We start from the raw sequence: 13,727 nt of genomic DNA, 5'->3' as shown, positions 1-13,727 counted from the left end.
TTGGTTTCTCTGCAAGACTAGGAACTCTACATCATGTTGTTTGCTACTTCCTAATTAGAATGCCTGGTACCTCATAGGCAGACAATAAATATTTCATGAGTGGAATTATATTCATTAATAAATGTAATCTTTGTTTTTACTAAAAGGGAGGAAGAAAGGGAAGATTTTGATACTAGCACTGAGAGCAAAGAAGCTGAGCAAAAGGAACTGGACCAAGATACAGTCACTGAAGATGAAGATGACCCTGGAGCACTTAAAAGGGGAAGAAGAGGTAATGGAATTTTTTAAGGGCATGCTCATTTATCTCTTTAATTGATAAGTCACTGTATTAATTCAGCCACTCTGAAACATATCATTTGTGATTCTAGGTGTACATTGTTCATGATTTTTTGTTTTATTTGTAATGCCCACCTCATGACTAAGTTGAGTTGTAAAAATAGGGACTTGTTGTGAAGAAATTACATTATAAAACCATGATGACTATACACACGCCTCCACATTAAGTCATATATATATATATATATATATATATATACATACATATACATATATTATTCATTTTGAAAGTCAGAGTTACAGAAAGAAGGAGAGACAGAGAGGAAAAGAGATCTTCCATCCATTGATTTACTCCTCAGCTGACCTTGATAGCCAAGACTGAGCCAGGTGGAAATTCGTGGTGGCACAAAAGGTGAATTCTCCTGCTTGTGGCCTGGGAAAGCAGTTGAGGACGGCCCAAAGCTTTGGGATCCTGCACCAGTGTGAGAGACCCAGAAAAGGCTCCTGATTTTGGATTGGCTCAGCTCCAGCGTCAGTGATAATTTTGGGGAGGGGAGTGAACGAACAAATGGAAGATTTTTCTAACTATCCTTCTTTCTGTAATTGTGCCTTTCAAATAAAATAAAATAAATCATTTTAGAAAAAAAAAAGGTGGTGGTTAGTAAAAGGTAGCTTGTGGACCATATCTGGCCTGCCCCCTGCTGTGTTAGAACTCATAAGCTAAAAATGTTTAAATAATTGAGGAAAAAAATACCTGGAGAAAAATGATAATAACTGTCCTTTACTGGAGCTTTATTGAACACATTCTTTCTCATCTGAGTTGTTGTAATAGATTCTGTGACCCACAGAGCCTAAAGGATTTTACTGGCTTGTGCAGGTAGTTTGCTGATCCCTCCCTTAAAAGGAGGGCTATATGGATGTTCAACAGTGTGTTAGTCTACTTGGACTACAAACCATGATGGCTTGAACAACAAGAAGCTGTTTTCTCATAGTTCTGGAGGCTAAAAGTCCAAGATCAAGGTGGCAACAGAGTTCATGTCTGTGAGATCTGCTTGGCTGAGAGCAAGAGCTCTAGTGTGTCTTTCTTTTTTTTTTAATGTATTTTTATTGGAAAGTCAGGTTTACAGAGAGAAAGAGACAGAGACAGAAAGATCTTCCATCCACTGATTCACTCCCCAGGTGACTGCAATGGTCAGAGCTGAGCCAGTCAAAAGCCAGGAGCCTCTTCTGGGTTTCCCAAGCAGGTGCAGGATCCCAAGGCTTTGGGCTGTCTTCTACTGCTGTCCCAGGTCACAAGCAGGGAGCTGGAAGGGAAGTGGAGCATCCAGGACGTAGAAGATCTTAGCACTGTCAGGGAGGCAGAGGATTAGCCATTTGAGTCATCCCAGCAGCCCCAGCCCCTGTGTCTCCTATTCTTATAAGGACACTGTTCTGGCAGATTAGGACTCCACTCTGTGACTTCATCTGACCTTAATTATTTCCTTACAGTCACTTTTCAAATAACATCACATTGGCAGTTCTGCAGCAATGTGAATTGGGGTGTACCAGGGTTTAGTCCCTAACAGTAATGACCTGGAATACCTTTGTATCATTTTTCTAGTGAAAATATAAAATGTGTAACAGTGAGTCATGTTCTTGTGATTTTAGGGAAAAGATACCCAACTGGATTTAAAGACCTTAGAAGGCAAGAAGATATCAATTGTGGAACAAGAGAGCCCCTTAATATTGATGAGGAAGAAGCTTTAAAGCAAGAACACCAACGAAAAGAGAAGGAGCTCTTAGAAAAAATCCAAAGTGCCATAGCATGTACCAATATCTTCCCCTTGGGCCGTGACCGCATGTACCGACGGTACTGGATTTTCCCTTCCATTCCTGGATTGTTTATTGAGGAGGATTACTCTGGTCTTACTGAAGACATGCTGCTGCCTAGACCTTCAACTTTTCAGAAAAACATGCAGGCTCAAGATCCTCAGGTGTCCATCAAAACCGAAGAATCCTTGATATCTGAGCCTACCTCCAGCATGGACCAAGGTCTGTGTGATGACTCTGTGCAGCTGTCTAAACCTGTGCACAAGCCAAACCGGTGGTGCTTTTACAGTTCATGTGAACAGCTGGATCAGCTTATTGAAGCCCTTAATTCCAGAGGATACAGAGAAAGTGCCTTAAAAGAAACGTTGTTGCAAGAAAAAAGCAGAATATGTGCACAGCTAGCTCATTTTTCTGAAGAGAAATTTCATTTTTCAGGTATGTTTTCATTGATAACTATTTGTTTCTTCTTCTGTGATCTCTACTTTTTCTGCTTAGAGTTAGGTTACTGTGAATTCTTCGGTTCTTCCTAGGAATAAGAAACTATAGATTAAAAAACATAGATCACAATTCCTTCTTTTGAAGAATAGCTTTCCCGTATCATATACTTAACCTTTATAAAGTTACAGTTCGTGAGGTCCCGGCATGATGGCTCAGTTTGATAATCCTCAGCCTTGCGATCATCAGGATCCCGTAAGGGCACTGGTTTGTATCCCGGCTGCTCCACTTCCCTTCCAGCCCCCTGCTTGTGGCCTAGGAAAGCAGTGGAGAATGGCCCAGGGCCTTGGGACCCTGCACCCACGTGGGAGAGCCTGAACAAGTTCCTGGCTTCTGGCTTCAGATCAGCTCAGTTGTGGCTGTTGTAGTCACTTAAGGAGTGAACCAGGGGATGGAAGATCTTTCTCTCTGTCTCTCCTCCTCTCTGTATGTCTGCATTTCCAATAAAAATAAATAAATATGTAAAAAAAAGTTACAATTCATGTGTAGATGTTCAGTGCAATAATTAAGAACACTGCTTGGGTCACCTATATCAGGCATGGCTCAGTTTCCAATTCCGTCTTTGAGCTAATGTGTATGCTGGAGAGAGCAAGTGATGACAGAAGTATTTGCTTGTCTACCACCCACATGAGAGGCCCAGGTTGAGCTCTCAGCTCCTGGCTTTGCTTGGCCCAGCTCTGGTTATTGTGGGCATCTGGAGGGTGAACAAATTGATGCAAGTGGGTGTCCCTGTATCTTTCAAGTAAATAAAACTGTTTCTAAAATATGTAATTCAGTAGTCTTTAATATATTCACAAATCTGTGCTACTATAAGCATTGATTTAGAAGTGTTTGGATCAACCTGGATTTCCATTTGTCCTGAATATGTAACTAAGAGCTTGCTTGTGCACATGGTAACTCAGCTTAATCTTTGGGGGAAGGGGCTAGATTGTTTCCCAAAACAACACTACGTTATTTTCCCTCCCCAGTATACGAGGTTTGCAATTTGTCCATGACCTTACTGATAACTTACTTTTTGATTACAGATATTCTACTGAATATGAAGTAATTTTTTAAAAATTTATTTATTTTTATTAGAAAGGCCAATGTTTACAATGAAAAGGAGAGACAAAGAGAAAGATCTTCCCTTTGCTGGTTCACTCCCCAAATGGCCGCAGCATCTGGAGCCAAGCTGATCTGAAGCAAGCAGCCAGAAGTTTCTTCCAGGTCTCCCATGCGGGTTCAGGGTCCCAAGGCTTTGAGCCATCTTTGACTGCTTTCCCAGGCCACAAGCAGGGAGCTGGATGGGAAGCGGAGTTGCTGGGACACAAATCAGCGCCCTTGTGGGATCCAGGCACATGCAAGGGAAGAATTTAGCCAGTTGACTTGCTTGCCAGGCCTGGAAGATTTGAGTTCTTATTTTTTCTGAAACAACTAGGTATTCAATAAAACTGGAAATCAGAAAGTGGTCACATATAGATTCTCTAATAATACAATTTCTGTAGTTTCCTGGGAAATCCTATCTAAATCCTAACAGTCACATGGTGTGGTTGCCTTTCTTAAGAGAAGTGTTTGATTACAGTTTCAGAAAAGCCTCAAACTGACAGCAAGCCTGTATGTACTAGAGGCAGATCTTCCAGTGCGTGTGATTCATCTCAGATGTCTGCAGAAAAGCAACTTGAACTGAGACTGAGAGATTTTCTTTTGGATATTGAAGACAGAATCTACCAGGGAACATTAGGAGCAATCAAGGTTTGTACCTTTTTCCTTTTTTAGTGTATATAATTTGCTTGATCTAAGGTTGTGGTCATACTTGTTCTTTTTTTGAAATGTAAGGCACCTGTGTTTCGAATAAACACCTGGGAGTGATTGTTTTAAGTGTATGCTCCTGCACAAAATATTTATAGATTAGTATATATGTCTGTTTTAAATATACTGTGTAACTGTTTTCATAAACAATTTAAAAAATTTAAAACAATTTAAAACATTGATGAGAGGCATCAATTTTTGGTATTTTTACCATATGCTTTTTCTAATATTTTCACCAGATTTAAAAATGCATAAGGATATTCTCTAGACCAGCTCTTGTATTCTCAGCTAGTCTGATTGGTTTATCTCTACATTACCTATTTAAAATCTCTTCAGGTGGAGCCTAGTGGTATGGCTCAGTGGCTAAATCCTTTCCTTGAAAGCTCCAGGTTCCTATGTGGGCACTGGTATGTGTCCTGGCTGCTCCACTTCCCATCCAGCTCCTTGCTTGTGTCCTGGCAAAGCAGTCAAGGGCAGCCCAAAGCCTTGGGATCCTGTGCCTACCTGGGATACCCAGAAGAAGCTCCTGACTTTGGATTGGCTCAGCTCCGGCAGCTGCAGCCACTTAGGGAGTGAACCAGTGAATGGAAGATCTTTCTCTCTGTATCTCCTTCTCTTTGTAAATCTGCCTTTCCAATAAAAACAAGCCTTTAAAAAATAAAAAAGTAACATCTCTATGTTAGTCATATTTGACATTTTTTTATGTCAAGATACAATATATATGGGTTTTTTTCTTTTTCTTTTTTTGAAGATTTATTTATTTTTATTGGAAAGGCGGATATACTGAGAGGAGGAGAGATAGAGAAGATCTTCCGTCTGATGGTTCACTTCCCAAGTGACCACAATGGCTGGAGCTGAGCCAATCTGAAGCCAGGAGTCCAGAGCCTCTTCTAGGTCTCCCATGTGGAAGCAGGGTCCCAAAGCTTTGGGCCTTCCTTGACTGCTTTCCCAGGCCACAAGCAGAGAGCTGAATGGGAAGCAGAGCCGCCGGGTTTAGAACAGGCGCCTTTAGGGATCCCGGCGTGTGCAAGGCAAGGACTTTAGCCACTATGCTATCACGCCAGGCCTGATATTTATGTTTTTATGAGTCTTTTTGCTACTGTTAAATGAACAGTCCTAAAATTGATATGTTTCCTTCAAATATAGAGAATTAGGTATTAAAACTTTCCTCTATGAATGATATGAATACCATTTTGATCATTTAATGATCTTATTTTTAGATTTTATTTTTGATTCAGCAATGGTTTTATGATATCTAATACCCCATTTTATAAATTCATTGGCCTTCCTATGTCTTATGATTCACATATCCCTTTTTTCAGGGTTAGTAATTTGGATTTTGTTGTAGGTTGCAGATCGACACATCTGGAGGTCAGCCTTAGAAAGTGGGCGATATGAGCTGCTGAGTGAGGAAACCAAGGAAAATGGGATCATTAAAGCTGTGAATGAAAGTGTGGAAGAAATGGAAATTGATGAACAAGCAAAGGTCATAGTAAAAGACAGGTATAAATGCTTTTTTTTTCTGAAATTTATTGTGAGAACCTTAATATTTTTTTTTGAACCATCATCATAATTTATTCCCAAAACTTTTTCAACACTTGAAACAACTGTGTCCCCATTCCAATGAATTGCCATCCTCGTTCCTCTAAGATCTTAATATTTCTAACCACTGAAAATATTTTCTTAAACTTCAGTCTCTGTTACTCTTACTTATGCACTAATACAACCAAAAGATAACTCATTAAACTAAATATTTCTCAGGATTTCTTTTTAAGCTTTGAGATTAAAACTTTTATTAACTTCAGGAAATAACTGCTGCTTTTCTGTGTACGGAAACTTTGAAAATTTTAGTAGACTTAAATATTAGTTGAACTATTAATCAGAATCTGTATCTGTAAATCAACAGATACGTCTACTTTTCAAGGTTATTTTTAACCACTATATGCCCTGAAGCAGTTTTTCAGTTGGAAGGGAATTGTAGAGAGACATGAAGACAGTAATTACAGAACAGGGCAGGGCTGAATGGAAAATTAGACGCCCAGTGCAGATCTACATACGACGTGGGAGGACTGCTTGTCTTAGTGGAACATGGAAAACAGTGAGTGCCTGCCTGCTGAGCTCTGAAGGTGGCGTGATACAACACGAAGAGGAAGGACCCTGTACAAGGGCTTACAATTCCTAGGATTACACTTCTGAACAGTTATTTTAGCTGGGCCATGGAGATTTATTGCTAGAAGAACTAGAAGGCAAGTTAACGTACCAGTTAGGAGACAGCTGTAAGTGCCTTACCAAGAAGCTGAAAAAAGAGGCAAAGAAAATCTGAGGCTACAGAAATGGGAATGAGCTGCCTGCGCTGTGTGGACTGCAAGGCCCATGATGCTGTCACCCCTCCAGATTCTTTCCCACAGGCCTTCTCTGCCTCTACTGTTTGTCCTGTTCTCCTGAGTGAATATCCTCCCTAACCCTGAAAGTGTGCCACAGCCCTGAGGCTGAGGAAAAGATTCTCACACAGTTGGAGAGAGCAGTTAAATGAATCAATGGGCTGAAGTTTCTGAAAATTCAGGGATTGCATTTTTATTTTGTTGTTTTTTTTTTTTTAACTTTTTCATTATCATAAACTCTTGATTATCTTCATTGTAGACTTTTGGGTGTGAAAACAGAAACTCCAAGTACTGCCTCAACTACCACAAGTACACCACAGCCAGTGAGCAAGGTGGTTCATCATCTGGCAGGGGCGCTCTTTCAGATAGAACAGGGCATTGAGCGGCGTTTTCTCAAAGCTCCACTAGGTAAGGATCTGTTTTTAAAGTTGTCTCTTAATGGGATCTTAGGGGCTAACATAATTAAATCGATGACTCTTTTAAAAAATGTATACTATGTTTTCATTTTAAAAGGTAAGTTTTTAAGCATTATTTGATTCACTCCAGATTTTTTTTTTTTAAATAAAAAATACCACTCAGAAGAAGTCATTTTATTTACTAATAAAAAAGACAGGGAGCTTACAATGGATCGATTCAGTAATCCTTAGATTGAAAGCACCATCATCCCATAAGGGTACCAGTTCATGTCCTGGCTGCTCCACTTCCATTCAGCTCCCTGCTTGTGGCCTGGGAAAGCAGTTGAGGACGGCCCAAAGCCTTGGGAACCTGCACAACATGGGAGACCTGGAAGAAGCTCCTGGATTCTGTTTTTGGATCAGCTCAGCTTTGGCCATTGCAGCCACTTTGGGAGTAAACCAGTTTTGGAAGATCTTTCTCTCTGTATCTCCTTCTTTCTGTATATCTGCCTTTTCAATAAAAACAAATTTTAAAAAAAGATAAAAAAATGAATTGATAAGGTGAATGAGATAGGCTTTCGTATGTACAGAAATAAAGGCCAAAACTAGGTGCTGGCACCATGGCATTACAGTTAAGCCTCCACCTGCAGTGCTGGTATCCCATGTGAGCGCTGGTTTAGGTCCTGGCTGCTCCACTTCGAATCCTCCCCATCATTCTAGTAACTGATCACATTGATAGCACCAAGTTTTTCTAGAGAAGATAATCATTTGAAAAAGTAAATTAAAAAAAAAGGTAACCATTTAGTGGATGATTTTAGATAAACTGTGGACATTGTATCAAGTCATGCTTATGATTAAATGCTTAGGTTATGAAAAGAATTCTCAACTATTAATTTGAAATTAGGTAGCAGAAATTAATAAAGATCAAAAGGCAAATTTTTAAAAAAGAAGAAAAATTAGTCTAGTGTGAGAGTAAATTTTCAGCTTTTTTAAGAGACTTGCTTTTTCTTTAAGGATTTATTTTACATTTTAAAAGATTTACTTATTTTATTGTTAAGGCAGATTTATAGAGCGAAAGATCCGTCCATTGGTTCACTCCCCAAGTAGCTGCAGCAGCTGGAGCTGAGCTGATCCCAAGTCAGGAGTTTCTTCTGGGTCTCCCACATGGGTGTGCAGGGTCCCAAGGCTTTGGGCCAACCTTGACTGATTGCCCAAGCCACAAGCAGGAAGCTGGGTGGGAAGCAGAGCTCCTGGGATTAGAACCAGCGCCCGTATGGGATCCCAGCATGTGTGCAAGCAAGAACTTTAGCTGCTAGGCTACCACACCAGGCCCAATATGCATTTAGTTTTTCAAGGAAAACGTTATATTTGATGCTTTGAAGTCAAAATGGGCTTACAAAACAAAATCTTAACAGTTTGCTTTCTGCATTTTATGCTTCCGCCAATCAGACTCTTGGTTTGGTATATATGAGTACAAAGCTGAGGCTGCTGGTCCTTGAGATACTTAGCTTTTACTAAAAGGAATGTCCAACTATAAAACTTCTGTTTACTTTTTTCTACAAAGCACTTATTGACAGCCTTTTTTTTTTTAAACTTTTGCTGGCACAGGGAGAACTGTAGGGCCACTAGAGGGGCCTATATTATGTAGCTACATGGTTTACTGTAAAGCATAGGAAACAGCAGAAAAGCTGAACCAATTACATCTATATTTGTTAGCCTTAATTACTATAGGCTACTCTTCTGGACCCAAAATATTTCTACATAAATATTAGTGCTGGGCAGGGCTTTGGTGCTGCGGTTGAATCACCACTCAGGATCCCTGAGACTCTGATGCACATCTCGGCTGCTCTGCATCTGGTCCAGCTGTGTGCTGAGCTGCCCCCTGTGCGGGAGACACAGGCTACCTGCCAGCTTCCTGGGCCAGGCCTGGTCTGTACAGGCATGTGCAGAGTGAACCTCTCGATAGATGATCTCTCTGTGTCTCTGTCTCTCTACCTTTCAAATAAACTGAAAATAAATTTAAAAGCTTTTAAAATACTAGTGGTGAAAATTACTCTTGGGAAATACTAGCAATGCTTAATTTAAAAATAGTTTCTATAGTGTTAAATGCAGTGGCTTTTACATGTTCACCATTTACAACCGTTACCACCATCTAATATCAAAATATTATCATCAACCCCAAAAGAAGCCTCATGTACACTTTAAATTATAGGATAATATATCCTTTTTTTTAAATATTTATTTATTCTATTACAAAGTCAGATATACAGAGAGGAGGAGAGAAAGAGAGGAAGATTTTCCGTCTGACGTTTCACTCCCCAAGTGACCACAATGGCCGATGCGCGCCGATCCAAAGCCGGGAACCTGGAACCTCTTCCGGGTCTCCCACGCGGGTGCAGGGTCCCAATGCATTGGGCCGTCCTCGACTGCTTTCCCAGGCCACAAGCAGGGAGCTGGATGGGAAGTGGAGCTGCCGGGATTAGAACCGGCGCCCATATGGGATCCCGAGGCATTCAAGGCGAGGACTTTAGCCGCTAGGCCATGCCGCCGGGCCCATGGATAATATATCTTTTTTTTTTTTTTAATTATTTATTATTTAACTTCATTAATTACATTGTATTATGTGACACAGTTACATAGATACTTGGGTTCTCCCCACCCCTCCCCAAACCCTCCCACCATGGTGGATTCCTCCACCTTGTTGCATAACCACAGCTCAAGTTCAGTTGAGATTCCCCCATTACAAGCGTATACCAAACATAGAGTCCAACATCTTATTGTCCAGTCAAGTTCAACGGCTTCTTAGGTATACCCTCTGATAATATATCTTTAATATAAAAAATGAGGAGGTAACATTCTTAACTTAATAGTAACTTACCATTTTTCAATGGCTTTCTAAATTAAATCAAGATTTAATGCAAAAAAATTTGATTGAAGACACATTACTTAAGTTATTTTCCTTTTACTATTAAAATCCCCAGTCATTTGATTTGCATATGTAAAGAATTCCTTATGTCAAAAATAAGATGTAGCTCAGCAGATATTTTCTAAAGATAATTTCTAAAGTCAGCTTGGTGTTTTTATCACATAATCGAAAAAAATTTATTAACCTGCCATGAAAATAATTCCAAGGGATGTGAAGATTTGCCTTGAAATTGTTTAATCATCTTCCCATTTCATTTCAGATGCCAGTGACAGTGGACGTTCTTACAAAACCGTTCTTGACCGTTGGAGAGAGTCTCTCCTTTCCTCTGCCAGCCTCTCCCAAGTCTTCCTGCACCTGTCCACCTTGGATCGCAGTGTGATATGGTCAAAGTCGATACTGAATGCTCGTTGCAAGATATGCCGGAAGAAAGGGGATGCTGAGAACATGGTGCTTTGCGATGGCTGTGACCGGGGTCATCACACCTACTGCGTTCGACCAAAGCTCAAGGTACTTTTTAAATCCTCTACATATTGTAACATGAAATCATTGAGATTTTCAGCAGCAGATGAATAAGGATAATTCACATGACTGTTTTTCAGACCGTGCCTGAAGGAGATTGGTTTTGTCCAGAATGTCGACCAAAGCAGCGTTCTAGAAGACTCTCCTCTAGACAGAGACCATCCTTGGAAAGTGATGAAGAAATGGAAGACAGTCTGGAAGGTGAGGATGATGACGTTGATGGTGATGATGAAGAGGGTCAAAGTGAGGAGGAAGAATATGAGGTAGAAGAAGCTGAAGATGACTCTCAAGAAGAGGAAGCAGTGAGGTGAGTGCTCCCGAGCAGTACAGAAGAGGCCCAGGCCTGGGAGTCGATTTCAGGGCTGTGCAGATACAGAGGCACTGGTTAGCAGCCATCATTTTTTTAGGCTAACGTGTAATGTGACAGCATGAAGGTACCCTTGCTTTTTGAACGTTCCTGAGAAATGGGTGGTCTTGGCCATCTACAGATGGAAGAGTGATGCCTAAAGTTTGCTGTGTTTTTATCCCGTAGCCCTGCTGAATCAGCCCCAGAAAGAACTTCTGTGATAGTATATAATCAGGTGTTCTGCTGCATAGCCCATGTGTCATCCAGCCTTGAGGGGCCCCGGTGTTTGTACTGTGGCCACCCTGGGGCAGTCTCCCCTTGTTTGATGCATTTTTCGGGAATAGAGTGAAAGGCTATCTTCCGGGTGCATAAACTAGACTTTCCTACTAGGGCCTTTCTGTCGCAGGCCTGGCCAGTCACAGCAAAGGGAGTCGTTGCTCTTTTTCTAACCATGCCTTTTACCCTACCTTTTAAACATCTGAACCTCCTGTTCTTGCAGTCAGGGAGTTGAATGCAAAGCAAGGGCAAGCTAGAGCTATCAAAGTACAAAGGCCCACAGAGAGGGCGAGTAGAGGTTGAGCTGCTCCCTGGTTAAAGCAAGGAGTTTAAGAGTACCAGCCTATCTTGCTGCTTGTGTGGGCTGCATTGTGTTAGGGGTAAAGAATTTCGGGAATTCTTGTTAATACTCTAGGCAAACTGGAAGCCCATGGGTGATGTGTAAAAGGAGATTTAATGGGGTTGCTCTTAAATCTAGTTTTGTATTATACAATCAAGATCAGGAAAGAGCATCAAGATTCTTGGCTTGGTGTTCAGCACTTCCAAGTCCCACTTCAGTGGCAGCCATCGCCTGAAACTGTTTAAAGAGGTTACCATAATTTGGAATCTGATTTTCATGATAATGTACAAGCCTTGACAAGAAAACACTAAGTATTCTGTTTGCATTTCACAGAAACATGTGACAGCACACTTCAGGTTTTTTTTGAAATGTTGCTAACCTAAGCTTAAAAAGATAAATATAGAGAAAGCAGTTTATACGGAACTTGTGTGAAAAAAAGAGGAATGGAAATACTTATATTTGGTTTTTTGCCATGTACGATAATTGTGTTTTCTAATGGTGCTTTTAGCCCACCAAAACGAGGACGACCACAAGTGAGATTGCCAGTTAAAACAAGAGGGAGATTTAACTCTTCTTTCTCAAGTCGTGGCCAACAACAGGATCCGGGAAGATACCCTTCAAGGAGTCTGCAGAGCACACCCAAAGCAGCTGTTTATTCCAGAACTCCTGGTAGAAACCTAAGGAAGATAAAATCTGCTCCTCCCACAGAAACAAAGTCTTTAAGAATTGCCAGTCGTTCTACTCGCAACAGTCCTGGGCTGCTGCAGACAGACGTTTTTGTGGAACTGCTGAGCCCTCGAAGAAAACGCCGAGACAGGACAAGTGCTAATGATTCAGGAAATAGTCCCGACATCCCTAACTTAAGAGTCATTGCCACAAAATCAAGTGGGCAATCAAGAACTTTTGATTCTGCTTCAAAGCTCTCTCTCCAAGACAGTGAATCCAAGAGACGGGGCAGGAAAAGACAGTCTACAGGTATGAAGGATCTAAATTTAATTCTTCCTTTAAAAAAATTGAACAACTTGGAGGTACCTCACATTGAGATACTTCAGATGGTCCATCATAAAGTCTCCGTTTGCCCCATATTTCGCTGCCAACATATAGCTGAGATGAATGATTGACCTGTTCTGTCTTCTGTCTTTTCTTGGTTAGAGTTCTGAGTCTAGCAGTTCGATTGGGGAGATCTCCAAAGAAACCTTGAGGTATTCCCAGACCAGATTCTTGTATGTTCTAGCAAGCACAGGGCCTGGCACAGTCCATCACCCCGATCAGCTGGTGGTTTCAATTGCTGGGTTGGTTCTGTTTTTGGTCCGAGTTGCACTGGAACCAATGGGTGTTGCAGTCCAGTCTGGTTCTTCCCAGCACATACTCGGCCCTTACATCAGCCAGTGGGAGCTGCAACCTAGTCGGGGTGACCCACAATAACCCCCATCAGGCCCACCCCCTACCCTGGTTTGCCAGTATGTGTAGCAGTAGACCAGTCTGTCCCCCGTCTCATTTGGCTCTTGTACTTGTCAATGGGTATTAAAGCTTAGTTCCACCTAACCAACTCAACCATCCAGCCCTCACGGATGTTGTTGAGTGCCTCTCTGTCTAGCCACCCCAGCCCCCGTCCTAGTTTTCATGATGGACCATATCAATCAGTGGACAACCTCATCGAGTGAAACTGGCAACGATTCATAACTGGAGAACTATTAAAACCACTCGAGCAAATATCTCAGAGCATGCCCCACATCTGGGACTTGGGGTGGGCGGGAAACCGGGTGGGCTTCTCCCTCAATATCCCCCTTTACCTCAGATACATGATGGAAACAATATGAACATAATAGTATTACCCACTTCCCTATACCCCCTGAACCTTTTTTTTTAACCGCAATTAACTATGTAAAGATTGTCAACAACAATACAATAAAATAAAAAAAGAGATACTTCAGATGGTTTTCTAGGGCTTTCACTAAGACCCCAGCAATCTGGAGTCCCTTCATTGAAGGGAATACTATTTGGAGAATTAAGGAACAGTATTACTGATCTTTCCACTATTAAAAACAATAATACAGCAAATTTACAGTGTTCTGTTTTTAGGTTTGGGAGTTTTGTTTGCTTTAGCTTAGTTCAGCTTATTTATTTAAAAGGCAGAACTATCAAGAGCAAAAAATCTTCCATCTGATAGCTCCAC

At 41.1% G+C, this 13,727-nt stretch overlaps 1 protein-coding gene across 4 annotated transcripts in view; it reads left to right on the top strand.

Annotated features, from left to right (window-relative positions):
- Positions 1 to 13,727, top strand: part of BAZ1A (bromodomain adjacent to zinc finger domain 1A) — a 93,853-nt gene that overhangs the window by 75,805 nt on the left and 4,321 nt on the right. For all 4 annotated transcript variants that reach the window (XM_058666337.1, XM_058666335.1, XM_058666336.1 and 1 more), the window contains 8 exons: positions 147 to 271; positions 1,924 to 2,520; positions 4,142 to 4,311; positions 5,717 to 5,871; positions 7,009 to 7,157; positions 10,330 to 10,577; positions 10,670 to 10,896; positions 12,060 to 12,526. In XM_058666337.1, coding sequence (XP_058522320.1) covers positions 147 to 271; positions 1,924 to 2,520; positions 4,142 to 4,311; positions 5,717 to 5,871; positions 7,009 to 7,157; positions 10,330 to 10,577; positions 10,670 to 10,896; positions 12,060 to 12,526 — 2,138 coding nt within the window. The remainder of the gene's footprint in view (positions 1 to 146; positions 272 to 1,923; positions 2,521 to 4,141; positions 4,312 to 5,716; positions 5,872 to 7,008; positions 7,158 to 10,329; positions 10,578 to 10,669; positions 10,897 to 12,059; positions 12,527 to 13,727) is intronic.

This window comes from Ochotona princeps, chromosome 6 (genome assembly GCF_030435755.1).
Source record: "Ochotona princeps isolate mOchPri1 chromosome 6, mOchPri1.hap1, whole genome shotgun sequence".
NCBI lineage: Eukaryota > Metazoa > Chordata > Mammalia > Lagomorpha > Ochotonidae > Ochotona > Ochotona princeps.
Note: the sequence above shows the minus strand (reverse complement) of the source record. Positions and strands in the feature narration are given on the sequence as shown.